The 19,888-nt window shown below is 41.6% G+C and overlaps 1 protein-coding gene across 2 annotated transcripts in view; it reads right to left on the reverse strand.

Moving 5' to 3' along the window:
- Positions 1-19,888, reverse strand: part of syngap1a (synaptic Ras GTPase activating protein 1a) — a 143,425-nt gene that overhangs the window by 32,829 nt on the left and 90,708 nt on the right. For both annotated transcript variants that reach the window (XM_017485829.3, XM_017485828.3), the window contains exons 4-9: positions 14,336-14,430; positions 6,688-6,809; positions 4,304-4,457; positions 3,555-3,653; positions 610-849; positions 121-456 (exon numbers count right to left, since the gene is read on the reverse strand). In XM_017485829.3, the coding sequence (XP_017341318.1) occupies positions 121-456; positions 610-849; positions 3,555-3,653; positions 4,304-4,457; positions 6,688-6,809; positions 14,336-14,430 (1,046 nt within the window). The remainder of the gene's footprint in view (positions 1-120; positions 457-609; positions 850-3,554; positions 3,654-4,303; positions 4,458-6,687; positions 6,810-14,335; positions 14,431-19,888) is intronic.

The raw sequence follows: 19,888 nt of genomic DNA on the forward strand, positions 1-19,888 counted from the left end.
CCAGAAAACCTAATGAGTCTGTAAACTGTTCAGCACCTCTGCTGAGCTGAGCTAATCACCCCTGCTCTGTTTCTGAAACTCAGAAAGGTGCAACGTTAAACAGGAAGTGGACTCACGGACCTTGGCCTTGCCGGTGCTCTGTAGGATGTGCACCAGGGCGCAGGCCACTTCCTCCTTGCTCTTCACACTCAAGAGTGGCTCCAGGACAGCACACAGAGTGCGGTAATTATTTGTCACATACTCTGCAAACTCCTTATACAGCTCCATGGGCAGGATACTCATAGTCTGATAGCGCGATTTGAGCCTCAGTGAGGCATTAATGACCTTTCCACTGCCCACACCACCACCCTTTGCAAGGACACTGGGCTGGATGACTGGGTACCATTGCTCCACAAACTGACGACCTGTGATGCTCGAGATGGGAATGCTGACCAAGCCAAGATATGTGCTTTTCTCCTGTCAAAAATACACACACATGCCCAATCAACACAGGACAAGCAACGACAGTCGCCCATTACAGAGCTGTCAAATAAAATACACGTGTGTCTGTATTTATTGTTATCTACAAATGAAAAGATTATCTTGACAACAATCGGTCATCAATCAGACCTTGCGTCGCTTCTTGTCCGTCTCCTTGTAGAGGTGCAGGCGCAGGCTCCGGATAGCAGGGAGGTTGTTGAACTCAAAGTGCTCACCCCAGAACACCGTGTCTGTTCGAGGCTTGCTGGTGGTGCGCGCATACAGCATGTCATCCAGACACAACTCGCAGTAGTAGCGCTTTTTAGGCGGAAGATCCCGCGCCTCGATAATCCACAATTTAAGAACATTGTCCACCCGACGACTGTTATCCTGCGATGGTAACAAAACGATTAAAACATGTCATTTAGCACAGCCTTGATATAAGAATGAGATCAAGCTTCGTCACGTGAGAGGTGTAATTATTCCGTATTGGATAATACATCCATTCAGTTGGCAATTCCACGAAAATGTCAATAGACAACAGACCCCTACACTTCTATCTTTATGAAGAAGAAAAAAACGCAAATTGTATGAGGTTGGAAAATGATCCTCCACCCTGCAGTAGCTACCCCACCCCTTCCACTGAAAACCAGTGCCACACGGCCAGAATTTACATATCGGAATATGATTGGCTCGTATAGCTTATGATGCAATAACTCTTGCCTGTAATCTGTTCAAAGAATGAGGAAAACTGCTGAAGAAATAAAAATATATTGTTATACTTATAATATAAGTCAACATTAAATAAAAATAAAAACTTCTATTTTTAAAAATTGAGCATTAAAGTTTTTTTGTGCCTTGCCGATCTGGGCTGCTGTAAAAAAAAAAAAAAAAAAAAAAACTGCTGCAGTGACAATTTTCACGCATCGACCAGTTTATGCACTTAATTTAATGCCCAGAAAAACATGGTGACTTTAATGAAAGGATACTTCACCTATAAACACTATTATTTATGCTAATTACAGCAACTACGTATGCGTGCGTATGCAAATGAAAGCATTTCACTTTCATTCAGCGTCCCGTTGTTGACACGATTCTAAACGCTATACTACAGGAAGCTGTTGTTATATATATATATATATATATAATGGTAATAAATGCTAATAAAGGACAAAACATGTATCTAATAAACCACTTTGTACAAATCTATACAGAATAAGAGCATCAGTAATACGGAACAATCTAGAATAATATGGAAATTACTCCTATCTCACGCCTATTTCGGAAGTGAGTTTGGGGGTCATTCAAGGTTCAGCGTGACTAGTCTCATCAGCTGCAGTCTTTACTCAGCTATACCCGTAATAATCACACTGGCTAATGAGTCCTAGCCCCAATTCTCTTTTCAATAAATGCAGCAAACAGCTGCACAAAATGAAATCACCTTTCTAGCACACGAGTTAATTAGCTGCTACACTGTCACCGCAACCTTCTTTGCTATTTTCATTTCAAGCTGTTGTCAGTGTTCCGATAACAAGAAGTACATTTTTGTTTCAGAGTCTTTCATTCTGAGCTACATTAGTCCTCCTAGGAGTTACAGCGTGTTACATCAGAGGTTTCATTTCTCTTGCTGCTTGCTTCAGGAAAGGCAGCTGTGGATTTTTCTCCAGCAGCAATTTTACCAAGTTAGTTTCTTTCCGTTTTAGCATTCGTTACTTATTATCTCTTACATACATTTACATTTCCAAATCCTAAAGTATACTGTTCGGTAACTATATTGAAGAGAATGCAAAATACTTAATGTTGTTAGTTTTATAAAGCATTTTGCTTTACAACAGAGGAGCGGGCATGTGGAACCACCCCCAAATTTTCTCCCTTTTTCATATCACACTTCAGCCACCAAACAAGTCAATATGCTCCTCCTCATCCTCGTCCTCGACACATGGAGCCAGCCACTGCATCTTTTCAAACTGCCGCTCGTGCTGCGTCACATGGCAACGCAACACACTCAAAGAACCGTCTGCCCTCTTCTACATACTGTACACGGTCTCACAGACGCTCATGATCGGTTAGAATCACTTTGATTGACAGGAGATAGAGTATTACCATCCCTCCCATCCAAAACGCATGGCCAACCGACTCTCCTGGACTCCCAATCACGGGTGGCTACGACATTTGAATATGCGATCTTCACATGCTTTTGTGTTGCACCATTTGGAAGCCCTCCAGCAAAGTATTTCTGCAGTTTAAAAAAACTGGCTGTAGTTCAGCATTTACTAAACACGAACCATCACGGCTTCGGTAGCGGATCCTCTGTTGTGGCTAATAATGGAGAGGGGAGAGTTTTCACAGGCTTTTATAAAAGAATCTTTTTATTTACATTTACCTTCTCTGGTCTAATTAGTGAATTGACGACATAGCTTGTTTAAAGAAAATAAAATAAAGAAAACCAATGAAAACAGAATGTTTCGAGATAGCTGGACAAAGAATAATGCATTCTCCACTTCAACTACAAAAGAGGTATCGGGGGAAGCACCTCTATAAAACAAAACTTAACCGCTCCAAACGTTCTTATTTATACTCATAAGCTCGTTAGTATTTAAGCATTAGAAGGTAACTGTTGTCGTTATTCAGTCATGTTAGTTCCTGACCCAGCCCTTTGTGAGTAAGGAATTGCATGTCACCTAATCCTTTACACAGTTTAGTATAGGGTTATGAAATCAAAACTATTTTGTCTCCTAAGCCATATTATTTTAAGGCATTTGTTTATTTGATCATCTGCATCGTATTAGTCATAGTGCCTCTCGGCTTGTACTGTCCATAGACTGACTGCTGAATATTTGAGGGAGACATTTCTTTAGATTTGCTCTGGCGCTAAGGGGCAGCTGTTGATAGTAATGGAAATGTATAGCCTCCCATTTAGCACTGCTTAAACGGCACAAAAATACTGCACTTTCCCTCGACTGGAAATCTAATACCATATGTCGTATACGTATAAAGCACTAGAATTACATAAGAACAAATAATAACACATATCTATACATTTCACAGTTGGATTCAGTTGCAGAGCTTGAGGGCCAGCCACCCACGTTACCCACCTTGTTGGGTTTAACAGCTCGCTGTAGGTTCTCGATCCACTTGTCCCGCTCAGCGGCCGATCGACAGGCGAAACACTTTGTGCCTGAGGCTGTCGTTACCTAGAGACCACACACATACATACACACACACACACACACACACACGTAAAAAAGACTGTGTTTACAGTGGCTTGCATAAGTATTCACTTTGCCTCTCGGTTACTTTTCTGATCGCTGACGCTTGGCGAACAACCTCCTCTAGAATCATGGTTGTGCCATATTCGTTCTGCTTTTTAAAAATACATTTAATGGAGCTCGGTGGGATGTTCAAAGCTTGGGATATTTTTATTAACCAAACCCGGATGGATACTTTTCCAGAACTTTGTCCTGGAGTTGGTTTGATAGCTCCTTGGCCTTCACGATGCTGTTTGTTTAGGTATGTTCTCTAACAGACTCCAGGAACAGCCGTACGTATATGTACAGTATACTGACATCGCATGGCGCTTTAATTCCACACAGGTCGACTTCATTCAACTAATCATTTGACTTCCGATGCTAAATGGCTGCACCAGAACTAATTTAAGGATTTCGCAGCAATCGACTCAGTTAAGTCCATTTCAGTTCCAGGTGTTCCAGGGGAGCGAATACTTATGCAACTGTATACGTTTATTATATAAATATGTAAGTATATACAAATATACAAGTATATTTTATAGATATTTTATGTCACACACACACACACACACACACACACACACACACACGCGTACCTCAAAGCAGTACTCCTGGCCGAGGATGCTGGAGTGGACGGGCTTGATGATGGCGTCCTCGTCCAGCGTGAGGTCCAGCGCCTCGGCCGCGCTGCTCGGCGACAGCAAAGACTCGTGGGAATGAGACTCCTTGAAGCTCTGCATCAGACGTGTTCTGCAGTAAGAGAACCGTAAAAGAAGGACTAATAATATAGCCATAACAATACAACAGTTAACGGTTCCCCTTTTGTCCATTATGGCGCCATGTTGGTGCGTCTTATTAGTTCTTAGTCTCTGAAAGAGCACTTTTTTATTATGGAATTGTTTTTTTCTGCCAGTGTTGCTGCTTCACTACGAAACAGTTCACAGTTTACATCCCATGTCCTGTGTATCTATTGTATTTATTGCTCATCTCACATTGTTGTGTATTTGCACTTTATGTAGTCTGCTCTGTTGCACCATGGTCCTGGAGAAATGACCATGGATCTCGCTCCACTGTATACAAACTATATAGCGGAATGAAGATAAAAACCCACTTGACTTGAGCAGTGTGTCAGATAATTTGGCGAAAAAAACCCCCCCAAAAAACGTTCACACCACTGAACTCAAAATATGAAGCAAACGCCTCAGGCTGCAAACTTTCATAACAGAGACCAAACAATTGAGTTGTGATAAACATGATTTATCAACAGGGCTGGAAAATACGTGAGCAGTCGTACATCATTTAAGAACTTAAGTACTATTTTGGAAGAGTTTTTTTGTACTTTCGAAAACAAAGAAACTTCTTACTCCGTACATTTTCACTTGGACTGTCAAAATACTTATTAAGAACCTCAAATCCCATGTGATTTTTTCCCCCTTCCTTTTCTCTATATTATCTCTACTGATATCAGATGGTTTTTATTTTAATATTATTATTATTTTAAAAGCTATTTAATCAACTTTTCAGTTAGCTTTAATGTCTGGTAAATTGGCCTGCTAGTGTTTCTTGTTGTTAATGCCACCTTAGCATTCGCTCTTGATTCAGTGTTTCACAACAGGGTTGTTAAACATTGGCTAAACAGCAAGCCAGGTACTAGCTTTGTCAACAACAACAACAACAACAACAATAATAATAATGTCTGTATTTGAGCGGTTAAAAATATTTACATTTAAACATGAATATTTGAGTATGTTTTAATGTAGAAACTTTTAGAATTTCACTCCAGTATATTTTTGGCTCCATATGTATACATTACGAGTTAAGCACAGAATGGTTGTAGATGATTGGCCATACAATGTTGATTCATTTCCTATAACAGAAATACGTCCACATCATTTAAGCCTAAAAAGAGCGATAAATATGTGTTGCTGTTGCATAAACATTTCTGTGGTGAAGTTTTCTTTAAATTTGCTTCTCTCTCTCTCTTTTTTTTTTTTTTTTTTTTGTCAAGTATTCTATAACAACAGTAACTGACATCTGATTTAAGTATATTTTAAATGTGTCCAGGATAAGTATATACAGCATAAGTATATTTAAGAATGATTATATTTCAGACGTGGCTGTATTTGTACTAATACTGGATTTTTTTTTGGATCGAATTTTCAGATTACAGATGACAAATAGTAGTTTGTCGGTCGATCCTAACTAATGCTGTTAATTCAAGCCGTTTCAGAGCACAAAGCCAACTATATAACCAGGTTTTCACTGGATCACCGTGTATCGGAAATCCGTATCTCACAGCCGCATGAGCCATATGACAGCGTGAAGTTCATCCTTATTGGTATATGGCTAGGAATTCATCCTTTGTAATGAAGCTCAACAAGGAGAGAAGAAGGAGATTAAAGACAAAACCCTCGGCTCTGCCACATGACAGGCAGATGTCACGGACTGTCACGGAGGAGACGAGTCCGCTCCAGCACAACGCAGCCCGCTGTGTCAATTAGGCTAGAAATCTAAAATCCCCTCACAATAAAATTCAATTGAGGTGAGGATGTGAATATAAAACTATCCTTTTTACATCTTGGTGCATTTTTTTTATTTTATTTCTGTAGCCTGCATCATCCATTATTTATGCATGTATCATATCATACATGTACAGTACCTTGCACTTTGGGCCCAGGAGACACGTTATTTCATCTCACTCTGTACTGCAAAATGTATATGGCTGGGATGGCAATAAAGATCTACTGGAGTTGATTTAAAAAAAAAACAAAAACAAAACTAGGCTTAATGTACTGTTCTTACAATGCATGTGTTATTTTATTGGAAATGTTTGGTATTACTGCCATTTTTCAGCAGTAATAAAACAGAATCTGTGCATAAGTCAGATTTGATGTATATTCGCAATTATTTTTTCCCATCAATAGTGTCAGTGTGAATGCCTTATGTTTCATAGTGGTGTGTGTGTGTGTGTGTTGCGTACCTTTCCTGGTCAGCACTGCGGAATCGTGGGAGAATCATGTGGCGGAAGCTTCCGGTGCGATCAAGTTTGGGCTGGCTCTTGGCTCGCTTAATTGAGCTTTTCAGACGGCGGCTAAGAAAACTCTGATGCACACACACACACACACACACAGTTCAGACTGATACAACACAACACAACTTAAAAGAGAGAAAAGTGGATTGTACATTTTGTACATTAGAAGTGATTCAGATGTTGGTACTGGGTTCACTGGCTTTAGTACATCATTTTTTTCATTCTGGAAATTTCCTATAGAACTGAATTAAATATCTGAATATCCATCTATCTATTATCGATCTATCTGTCTGTCTGTCTGTCTGTCTGTCTGTCTACAGTGGGGGGGGGATAAGTATTGGCTGCGTAAACATTGTTTTTCAGTAAATATATTTCCAATGAGGTTATTGACATGAAGTTTTCACCAGACATCAGTATTAACTCACGAAATCTGGAAATATAAAGAATTCACAACATTGAAGTCCATAAATAAAGTTATGTGTAAAAGAGTGGAGTGACACGGGAAAAAAGTATTGAACACACTAAGAAAAAGCAGTTCTCCAAGGCAAGGTAAGGCAAGGAACCAGCTGATATCCATAAGTAATTATACCCCCTATCTGAGCAAATTAATATCAGCTGGGCTAGTAAACTGATGGTCTATAGAAAGGCTCTTCGTTACCAAGGTGTCACACAAGAAACTCAAGAATCTCATGATGGGTAAAAGCAATAACATTAAAACCACTAACGGGTGACGTAAATGACGTTGATTATCTCGTTACAGTGGCTTCTGTCAGGGAAGGGATATATCATACAGCAAGTGAACAGTCAGTTCTCGAGGTCGAGCTGTTCGAAGCAGGATAAATGGCCACGTGTAAGGATCTGAGTGACTTTGGTCAAACTGTGATGGCTAGATGACTGGGTCAGAGCATCTCCAAGATGCCAGGTCTCGTGCATTGTTATATATAAATATATAATTCAATCAAATCAATAAATCCAAAAAATAAATGCTTGCTTTGTGAAAAAATGAACATTCCAATATTTAAGTGCCGATGTAGTGATCTGTCAGGCAATAGATATCGTATAGTTATGTAATAGTTATATAATAGTTACGTCTATAAACGGCTTTATCTTCACCCTGCCGTCTGATACAGTATATAAGGTATTCTGTACATATCAAATGAGCATATTCTTCTATTTAATAAACAAATGGTGTGCAAACGGTGTTACTGGACCAAATAAAGTAACGGCGTGCCAGTTTATGGATGTAGAATGCACACAGTAAGATTTAAAAAAACATTTTGGCTATGACTTTCAATATCACGCAGTTGTACTGTTCTTTTAATTAAAAGCCAAAGAAAGGGCTTTTTGTCTTATTTTATTATTTTTTTAAGTTAAGTTAAGAAGAGGTGTCTTAACTAAAGTTCCCAGCAGCCATTTCAATCCACTGCATCATAGTCACATGACCACCTGCACCTGATTCACGTTTATAATGAGTCTTTATTGGTCACATGTACATATGCGCAGTGAAATTGTTTTCTTCGCATACCCCGGCATGTTAGGAAGCTGGGGTCAGAGCGCAGTGTCAGTCATGATACAGCGCCCCCTGGAGCAGAGAGGGTTAAGAGCTTTGCTCAAGGGCCCAACAGTGGCAGCTTGGCAGTGCTGGGGCTTGAACCCCCGACCTTCCGATCCGCAACCCAGAGCCTTTAACCTTTATCTTTCTATTATCTATTATAAAGCATTTCCTCAGTGACTGTACTATCTGTACTGTGTATTTCTTTTCCGTGTTTGGTTGCTCGTTGTTTTTCACATTTTGTGCTTGTCCATGATACTTCATTGTTGATGTATCATTGTATTGCTACTGTAAAGCGTCCTTGAGCTCTGGAAAGGCCATTATTATTATTATTATTATTATTATTATTATTATTATTGTTTTTTACCACAAGTTCTATAGATCCTGTTTTGTTTGAATGATATTAAACCTAATCTGCACTTGCATCCGTCTCCGCCTCCAAACCCTGACCAGAAGCAGCATGGAAAAACTCGGCCTTGATAAGGCATCGAGATTTTGTCCGAACACAGCTTTTCTCCACAAACATGGAGACTTAGTGCTGAGTTTAACTGATTCGTTCGAATGAATCACAGCTTCTGATTGACACGTAGAAGTTACTAGCGACCGTGTCAGTGATTGATAGAGGAGAGCACAGGGATGTGGTGCTGGTTTGGAAATATTCAGGCCCTGATTTACTAACCTCCAACATGACGAGAGCTCACTTGCAACTGCGAGATGATACGCTGTGTGCAAAAAGTGTCCGGGTGATTTTACAAAGAGTAACTGCGTGACTCCCGTGAAGTGCGACGTGTACATTAACTTTCTGCATCTGCTATTTCATCTCAAACAGACTCGCAAGATGAATCAAAGTGAAACTAAACCTTCGTAGTGCTTTCATTAGGACACAGATTAAAACACGGGGATAAATAAAATGTAAAGTGTGTATTTTCTTTTCTGAAGGTGTGTGTGTGTGAATTATGAAAACCTTTTCACATTCACAGTTTCTATTTGGGCATGAGAGGTGCGAACATACTTCGAATATCAATCCATCTTCTATACCGCTTATCCTTTTCAGGCTCACGGGGAACCTGGAGACTATCCCAGGGAGCATCGGGCACAAGGCGGGACAGGGTGCCAATCAATCGCAGGGCACACTCACACACCCATTCATACACTACGGACACTTTAGACACGCCAATCAGCCTACCATGCATGTGTTTGGACTGGGGGAGGAAACCGGAGTACCCGGAGTAAACCCCCGTAGCACGGGGAGAACATGCAAACTCCGCACGCACAGGGCCACGGAGGGTCTCGAACCCTGACCCTCGCGGTGTGAGGCGAACGCTAACCACTGAGAACGCTGAGAAGTTTCAGGCATGATCTCTGTGTGTCAGTTCTGAAAATCTCTAGTCTGTGTCACGATGTGCCGGAAACAAATCGTTTTGTGTTCGTGGAACGTGTTGTTTTGAGCGTTCTTAATCACCTCGCCTTTCGTCCTCACTCTCACTCTCTCTCTCTCGGTTCTTCTTCTCCTCTTATTATCTGGCAGACTAGACGTCTTGAAGTTCTTATGTCACTCGAACCTAAGTAATAGATGTTTTGATTTGATCTGTGACTTGTTCCAGTTGACATTTATCATTGCTTATCAATATTTCCGTGTGTATCTATATCTCTCTGTATACGTATATACTACACTTTCTGTCGGTGTGAACTACTTCCTGGGCCCAGACGAGAATAAATCAGCCACAGCAGGGTCCAAATTCTGGTTCTGTGACTGGTATCAGATAAAGAACTTCACACACACACACACACACACACACATTCACATACTCATTCACGCCTGGGGGCAATTTAGCATCTACATACCGGCATGCTTTTTGGAGGTGGGAGGAAACCAGAGAATCCTGAGGAAACCCAGACAGACATGGGGAGAGCATGTGACAGACAGTAACCTGAGCTCAGGATAGAATCGGGAACTCTGGAGTGGTGAAAGTAACGTTTCTGTGTCGTTTTAAGATACCGAGGTGTAATCCTCACTGATAAATGTTCTGATTTGTAAAACATACTGAACAGTATCAATCGACTATTCTGTGAATACTTGACCTTCTGTGAAATAATCTCTGGTCCCAGTAGATCTCTCAGGTTTAGTAAATTACACCGTGGGTGCTAAATTGATCTACTTGCATTGACTTTCCTTCGCATTTGACACTTTGACGTAGAAACGTTCTAAAACTGCACATTCATTAAGGCGCACCTGTCATGGTTTTGAAACGTGCCTAATTTTGTTTTAAAGGTCTCATACATGCATACGAGATCAAAAAACACTTTAACGTGCTCATAATTTAAACCGCAGCGTTACCTTTTTCCCCCTAGTGTCACAAACGACTCGTTAAATGATCCGTTCTAAAGGATTCGTTCTAAACTCCTCCTTTCAGAGAGCGTACTCTGCTCTGATTGGTCAGACGTCCCAGTCTGTCGTGATCGGTCTACCGCTGTCAGCGAGCGGCCGATGAAGACCAGAGGCGGGGCTTTTCGTTACAAACCTATGTAGGTTAGTACAGGAAGTAAAGTCTGGAATCACTAACGACTCGATTCAGCTGTTCAGAATCGGTTCCTTCTTTCAGGAGTCGATAACCCCGTTTGTCGTGCGCTTTGATTTTTTTATCTTCACAAACAGCTACGTATAGAACACACGACATGAAAGGAAATATTTGAAAAACCATAACAGGTGCACTTCAAGGCAAACGAAAGCCGCAGTCCTTCTGTAAACCCCGTTAGTGAATCAGTTTGCACGGTTGTTGTGAGTCTGCATGTGATTTTACACACAAACACACCTTTAATAAATCAGGGCCTCAGTGTTTGATTGTTGTTTATTAGACCTTATTAAGCTCCTTTAATGATCAAAACACTGTCGCTTTAACAAATAAGTACAGCGTTCGTATCAATGTGTACACCGTAAAAATAAGGTCAGAGTGGAATAAAACAAATATAACAAATATAAGATTATTAAGCACATTTCTAGCCTTTTACACAACCATTATCTGCCGACAGAATCAGATCTTTTGTGGGCTTGAAATGAGTTAAAATATCTAATATTCTGGTTTAATAATCTTAAACGTGTCTTATAATACTCTCAGTAAATACAATAAAAAACGTGGCTTTTATTCCAGATACTGTCACTTGCTAAGCTAATTTTTTTTTTTTTTTTACATTTTATTTTACGCATCAAAGCCAGTCTAATTTAGATTTTGTTGCTTTTATATTGTAGGGAAGTTTGTTGTCTCGTATTCTCAGACTGTGATTTGAGCTGTCAGGTAGCTGGCGTTGGAGTGGAGTGGTACTTTAGGATGAATATAGAGGTGTGTGTATTTTTTTTCCCCCCTTTCTTTTTCTATAAATGACCACTAGATAGCACTGGAGATGAACATAATAATCACTGCTGCTGTTTCTGTCTTGGTGACTCATACTCAGATTCTGCCTACACACTCACTCTCTCTCTGTCTTGAGCACTTATATAGATATTGTACACCCACTCTAACCCCCTCCCTCCATCTCTCTCTCTCTCTCTCTCTCTCTCTCTGTATCTGAAAACACTGCAGTTCGGCTGTGTATGTTTAAAAGCACCTGCTATCCACTAATTTCCAGCCGCCTCTATCTAAAGTCATGCCAGCGTCAGCTATAATTACCGTACCTAAAACACCGGCTAAACAAACGCAAAACCCCACAAACTCAGCAAGATGAGTTCACTGACCTCATTCAAGTGCGTTTATTTAACCCGAGCGTGCATTTCGCAGCATTTATTTCATCAGTTTGAGATTTCCCTTTCCGTTAAAGCCCGATCGATGCTGATAAACATATTCACATATTAAGAGCGTGACTTGGGAAGCTACACATGCTAGCGTTCTAGACGCTCCGGCCTTCGGGGATTTATTCGAGCAGGTGAGTAAGGTGGATTTACACCGAGCTGGGATGCTTGAGGCTGTGTGTCATGGCAAACCATGTGATCAGCAAGAAGTCAGCAGTAAATCATTTAGAAATGAAACACGCGAATGCGTATAGCTTTGAGAATAAACTTCCTGTCTGAAGTAATCGTGCATTAAAGCACAGTTTAATGGATCACAAATGAATTTGGCAAATCGATAACGTCCATCTGTACGCTACCTACGTGACTGTTACAAATTACTAGTCACGTTTTCAGATTATAGTTCACGTCTCATTTCACATCTCGGGTTTGCAGCGTACCAATTTTCTGTGTGTGTTTTTGTTTATTTGTAGCCACTACTCACAACTAGACCTTTGTGTCTAAGCCCCGCCCCTTCAGATCTCTGCACATTGCCCCGCCCTGTCGTCTTCCCATAGCAGGGGTGTCAACCTCAAATTTTTTTAAAAATAGGAATAAATAGAATTGGGAAAAAGGACAGCTAACAGAAACTAGGTGACAATTATTAAACTGATTAAAGTTTTTTTTTTTTTTTTTTTTAAATGTATACCTGTTTTGTAAATATTGAAACACTGTTTAACTCATATGGACTTATATCTGCTTTAAACATCCATGTTCTTTGTTTCTCCACGCTGCATCAAATTTTCTCGACACTGGGAAAAACATTTTGGGATGTGGAGTAAATCGCTGAATCGCAATAAAGGCCAAAACCCTGCATGTTTCTGAGTCTCCTTTTAGACTCAGGTCTGACTTGCATCGAATGCAGCAGATTGGCATTGATTTTAACCAGAATTTCAGCCCTGTGAAGTGCAAGCCCACGTGTGCTGTAAAGTGCCAGTCGCTATGCTGCGGGTCTGCTGTGAATTCTAGACAGTGTGAAAGTGTTGAGTAATGGGTACTAAGGGCCATTTCTGTATTACATTTTGAAAGATCACAGTGCCAAATGAAACAAGGTAGTGGGCCTTGATTTGTGACCTGTGCTTATCCACCTGGCCCCACCCCTTCATCTATCTATAGTCAACCATCTGGCCCCACCCCTTCATCAATCTATAGTCATCCACCTGGCCCCACCCCTCATCTATCTATCCTCATCCACCTGGCCCCACCCCCTCATCTCTATCCTCATCCACCTGGCCCCACCCCCTCATCTCTCTATACTCATCCACCTGGCCCCACCCCCTCATCTCTCTATCGTCATCCACCTGGCCCCACCCCTTCATCTATCTATAGTCATCCACCTGGCCCCACCCCTCATCTATCTATAGTCATCCACCTGGCCCCAACCCCTCATCTCTCTATACTCATCCACCTGGCCCCACCCCCTCATCTCTCTATCCTAATCCACCTGGCCCCACCCCTCATCTATCTATAGTCATCCACCTGGCCCCACCCCCTTATCTCTCTATACTCATCCACCTGGCCCCACCCCCTCATCTCTCTATCCTCATCCACCTGGCCCCACCCCCTCATCTCTCTATCCTCATCCACCTGGCTCCATCCCTTCATCTCTCTATACTCATCCACCTGGTCTTCCCCTTTATCTATCTATAGTCATCCACCTGATCTTCCCCTTTATCTATCTATACTCATCCACCTGGTCTTGCCTCTTCATCTGTCTATACTCATCCACCTGGTCTTGCCTCTTCATCTGTCTATACTCATCCACCTGGCCCACTGAAAACTTTAATTTTATAAACTCTGTAACAGTGACCTAACAAGCATGGTTTTAGCGTTACTGTATTTCTAAACCTTGAACTAGTCGTTCTAGTGTGAAGATATGTTTTTTCAATGGAGACTACGATAACACATCTGTCAGTCACTATGGATATCTGCTAAATGCTATAAAGGTAAATGTATGGCAGTTATTATCATAATTTCAGCCAATATCAGCAGACCCTGGACATATTGCAGTTATCCACTTCTACAGTCTGTCAGCTTATAAACGTTATCTTACCTTCCTTGTTTAAGATGCTCTATCAAACTTTAATTGGGTGTAATACATTTTATAGGTAATAAAGAAACTAACAGAGAGAGAGAGAGAGAGAGAGAGAGAGAGAGAGAGAGAGAGAGAAAGAAAATCATTACTGAGAGGATGCAGGAAAAGGGGCAGAGCCAGTGGTACTCACCGACTGACGGAATTGCTGGGGAGGGGCAGTGGGCGGAGTTTCCATGCTTCTCTGCCTCACTGTGGCAAAGCTCTTTCTGCGAGCACGAGCGTGCTCTACGGAGAGAGAGAGAGAGAGAGAGAGAGAGAGAGACAGAGAAAGAAAGAGAGAAAGAGGCTAATTATTCTGCTTATGGGACAAATAGTCCTAGGAGACATGAACAGCATTTATGCTATTCAACAGATCCAAAAATAGCCCGCACACACACACACACACACACACACACACACACACACACACACACACACACACACACAGATCGTGTTTCCCCAAATACCACTCACCCTTCTCCCTTCTAGATTGCCCTCAGGATTGAGCAGACCTTCATATACTTGGACAAATGTCAATGAAAATATTGTAATGCATAACTCACACACTCGTAGGAAAAATGGTAACATCAAGAACCCTTGAGGGCTCTTGAGTTCTTTCTTCAGGGTAATCCTTATAGGTTAACATCTACAGTGGAGTGTAGGGGGGAAAAAGGGTTAGCTCCAGAATTATTGGCACCCTCAGTAAAGCTGGGTAAAAAAAAAAAAGGCTTTAAAAACGAATCTTTTAGTGTTTAATTAGCTTAATCTAACACTGAATGAAACTGAACCTTTCATTTTTTATCAACATCTTCAAGATCTTCACATTTTGAATCATTACATCTATAACGACATCTATAACCTCTTTATATTTCAAATTTATACAGAGCTGATGGGGTACATACATATGGACATTAATAATCTATAAATATACCTTTTCCTCTACATACACCCCCTTCCCTCTCTCACTTTCCATCCCTTTCTGTGTCTTTGCTTTTCTCTCCCACGCAGCTTTTTTTTTTTTTTTTTACATAATTCCAGTAGTGCTGTCTCTCTCTCTCTCTCTCTCTTTCTCTCTCTCGCCTCCCTTTTCACAGCTCCCCTCCTTTTCGCTGTCATGTCTTCCCTGCGTATCTCGTCTTCAAATTCTCTGTCTAGAAACAAAACCCATTCTAGTGTGCAAAGCCAGACTACGCTCACATTTAAATATTACATAATATTATGTCGCCACCTCCATACGAACGCACACGCATCCGTGGTCGAGGCAGACATACTCGATCCCGAAATCCTCAACGGGTTCCACGAGAAACATTCCCGAATGTGAACTTTAAAGGGATTTTTGCAGGACGAGGCTTATCGGGAAACGACGTACGTGGAAACAAAACTTTTTAGAAAGCAATTATATGGTAAGACTCAGACGTAGAGAGAGAAAAAGAGCTCATGTTCCATATGTCTATCCACACTGAGTCATAAAGCAGAATAGGGATATACCAAATATACCAGTATAGGAAAGGAAATATGAGTCACACACACACACACACACACACACACACACATACAATAAGCTGGGATTGTTTTCGGATTTTCTTCTCCAAAACGCCTCTTCTTCTTCCTCCTTTCCTCACGACCCTTCTCTCTGATTGATGCACAGGATGCTTGTTTTATTTTCTTCGTCTCTTTCTGCTGGTTCACACTTTCAAGCTGCAGTCATGGTTGAGATGCTTCAATGAGAATTGACAGTTTTTCCCTCGACTCCGAGTCAAAAATCCTAGAGACCTTATGGCCGGGCCCGCAGTGAGAAAATGAATCATTTTGATGAGTCATCAACATCTTTCCGAGTCCCGGGGTTTTGTTTTTTTAACACCATGCAAGAGTTTGAGAAGCAGGAAAGTGGATACTTTAATTAGACTCTGTACAGAGTAAGTCTGCTAAATTGTTTCACAAGAGCTCTTTAAGTTCACCCTAAACGTTACAACAACAACAACAACAACAACAAGATGTTTCTATGATTAGATCCTTTCGGAGAGATTGTTGTGAGTGGACAGAGTATAGTCAGGACAGCACTGGGTTTTTGCAGGAAATCTCATTGGACAATAATTATTAAGAACCGATCAGATATGCAAGTGCAGGCTTTGCAGAAATAGGACGCAGGGCATGTAGGGTAAAAGTGATGAGGATAAAGGTATACAGGCATCAGTAAGGGTTTGATCACAGTCTGAGTGGTAGGTGGATCCGGAGTCTATCTTGGGAACATAGGGCGAGAGGCAAGAATACACCCTGGAGGCATCCAGGGCATCACACACAGACACACATTGAAGCTTTTTCTGGACTGCTTCCTGAAACTAACTTTGGAAAGCACTGAGCATTCATCATTTTTCAGAAGAGTACCGCAGCTGTCTGTCAAAGAAGGGGGCGGAGCAATAAGCAGCTAGGGGTGATATGTGAATGCAAATTCTCTGGGGTCACCAATCAAACCCATGTGTGTCATTAAGTCGTGTCATTGTTTTGCGACTTTGTTATTCTAGTTAATATGAGCTTATGTCGAAAGGTTTGAATGTGGTTTTTATTTGTTGTTGAAAACTTTGATGAAAACAGACTGGCACAGGACAGTTGCTGCATTTATTGGAATAACTTTGCCATTTTTTTATTTAACGTTTTTATTCCTATATCTGATTTCTAGATTTTTTTTGGAGTATGTTTTATGACGGATTGTGGTGGCCACTGTTGGGCCCTTGAGCAATGCCCTTAACCCTCTCTGCTCCAGGGGGCGCTGTATCATGGCTGACCCTGCGCTCTGACCCCAGCTTCCTGACATGCTAGGGTATGCGAAGAAAAGAAGATCACTGTGCTGTGACCAATGAAGACTCACTACCATGTTCATATAGTATGCCCGAGTGAGAAAAGAACTATCAGGCCATATTGGCTAGGCTGTGATGAAGAAAAAATACCGGACACCTGCAAGGTAAACATTTTTAAAGGTTGGTCCAAAATATCTCCAGACCCAGAAGGGTTAATTAAAAAATGCAGCTTTGACCGAGATGAGGATGTTGCCATTTTTGCTGCGTCCTCTGAGAAGGACGAAACACAATCACATCGTCCAGTAGGAAAGCGTTTAACTGGAAGTATGTGAGTCTGAAAAATGGCTTGATTTAACGTAATATAGTGCTGTATGTTCTTCAGAACTTGAATCACGTGATTCACGTTTTTTTTATTGAAACTTGATAAAAGTGGAATGCTTATTTGGCTCATACTAAATGGGCAACCTAAATTAACAATGTAACAGTGTTTATGGGGCGGCTGTGTCTCAGGTGGTAGAGCGGGTTGTCCACTAATTATAGGGTTGGCGCTTCGATTCCTGGCCCACGTGACTCCACGTGCCGAAGTGTCCTTGGGCAAGACACTGAACCCCAAGTTGCTCCCGATGGCAAGCTAGCGCCTGGCATGGCAGCTCTGCTACCATCTGCTACCAAAGCACTATATAAGTGCATACCATTTACCACGTAGTTAGCGGTTAAATATTAGAAATTCGTAAATGTTAAGATACTTGGTCTATTTAAGTAGTTTCCCGGGAACACTTGCCATGAGGATGGAATATACCCTGGATGGAATATCCACCAGTCCAGTCCATTACATGGCATACTATTATTATTCAATAAAGAAACACATTAAATCATCAAAGGAAAAAATTCGAGAGACTTTGAATGCACCAGATCAAAGATGCAACGAGCCCGAATGACAGGATATGCGGAAGATTCTTTGGTCCGTTCACGATCAAAGACGGGTGAGAGAACGGGTCATTTCTCTCCGCGGAACAGGACACGACAGCCATTTGTCACGTGTTGTAGTGTCAAGGGCAGAAATTCGGTGCTAGTCTGGAGTAGTGCGCAAGCACAGCTGCAGAGCGATGCAGTTAGGAACGTGCAGTAAAACGTATCATGTGTATCTCATATCGGTGTATTCTAAAGTAAAGTCCAACTAATAATAATAATAATAATAAAAATAATAGGTTCAGCTGGTTAACGGACACTCGTTTTAGTGTAGGGAAATTTCTTGATGCTTAGTCGTTCATTCCGGGTTACGATGGACCTGGACGTAGAATCTATCCCGGGAACGCTGAGTGTGCGGCTTGAATACCTCGTTGGCTTCGAAAAATAACACTGAAGTGCTCACAGAGTGGCCATTATTTTCGACCCCTACAGAGGAAAGCGTAGCTTTGCATGCACAGTCACGATCACTTCAGAGTAAGCACCAAAATAAAGAAGTTATAAATATTCTACGCTGCTTCCAAGATTCTTAGTGATTAGGTTGAGTTGAGGCAAGAACGGCAAACACACTGCAGTACGCCCAGATTTAGAAACCTCCTTGACGTCATAATCTTGCTACAGTGGGATACCAAAAGCCCGTACACAGCCCATAAGTGTGTGTCCTGAATCCCTGCCTGCAGGAAGCACACAAGTCTGAATATTCTCAGTGCTGGCACGTAACGAGGTCTAAAGTTGTTTGGGAATATCCGAGTGGTAATCCTGTGGCTCTAAATCTAAAGAAATGGACTGAAGATCCAGGCTTTAATTAATGAAGTTTCGATAATAAAGCACCTATAACTGTCAGAGAAAAGAGTTGGAATGAAAGACGGCAGATACGGTTCTCAGTTCAGCACAGTCTGGGGATTTGACTCATCTGTTAATCTGTTACAGGTGGAGTAGAAAAAGGAAGGGGAACTTGTCCTCGTGCAGGTGTTCAAAAACAGGTGTGTATCGCAATGTCTTTTGTCATGCAGAGAAATTGCATTTGTTGTGAGTAAACCTTTAGAGCATCCTCTACATGGAGTATTCAAACACGAGGCCCACGTGCCAGTTTTTAAAACTCGGAGAAATGCCGTTTAGAACCGCGGACATTTTACTCACCGGGCTGACGCTTTCATCCGAAGCGAGTGACAAATGAGCTGAGCAAATTAAGACGAAGGGCCTTGCTTCATCGTTGCTTCAAGGGTCCATCAGTGGTAGTTCGGCAAGCCGGGATTTGACGTCACGACCTTTTGATCATTAGTCCAGAGCCTTAACTGCCGAACCCGTGCTGCCCCCACAAACCACTGACCGTTTTCAATGAACCCAAAACACTGATAATTTACAGCAGGGTGTCACATCAGTGTCTCGTTCAAGCACCACTAACATGGGCCCAAAGATTACTGATGTGAGATGTGGGAAGGGGACAGGGCGTAGACAGAGTGTCAGTTAATAGTGATGCTCTTTCGGAATATTTTGGAGCATGTCCCAGCGTACACTGATGTCACAACTCGGAGCTAATATGCAAAATGCGTAAAGTTTGGCAGGTCTAATACAGGTCCGTTTATTTTTAGTGTTTTCCATCTCACCAAGCGATCGATTCTTTTACACCTCACCTCTGAGTTTAAGTTCCTCCGCTTCAGAGCAAGAAAATCACCAAACTGCATCTGACTATAGCGGGTGTCGCGTTCCACACTTGACTTGATTGGGTTTTCCAGCCAGATTGGGTTTTCTCAGTCACCTTTGTACTAGTCACCAGCCCTGCCTCATCATTAACGTCACACTATTGTACTCTGTACAGGTTTATGACCTCACTCCTGTTTGCTGATTCCCATTCTGGTTTGTAGACTGTGCGGCCTGCGGTGTATTTCATCGCGTACCTTGTGATTGTGCTCGGAATGGGAAAATCATCTGCGTTAGACCAT

Source organism: Ictalurus punctatus, chromosome 14 (assembly GCF_001660625.3).
Source record: "Ictalurus punctatus breed USDA103 chromosome 14, Coco_2.0, whole genome shotgun sequence".
Taxonomy (NCBI): Eukaryota; Metazoa; Chordata; class Actinopteri; order Siluriformes; family Ictaluridae; genus Ictalurus; species Ictalurus punctatus.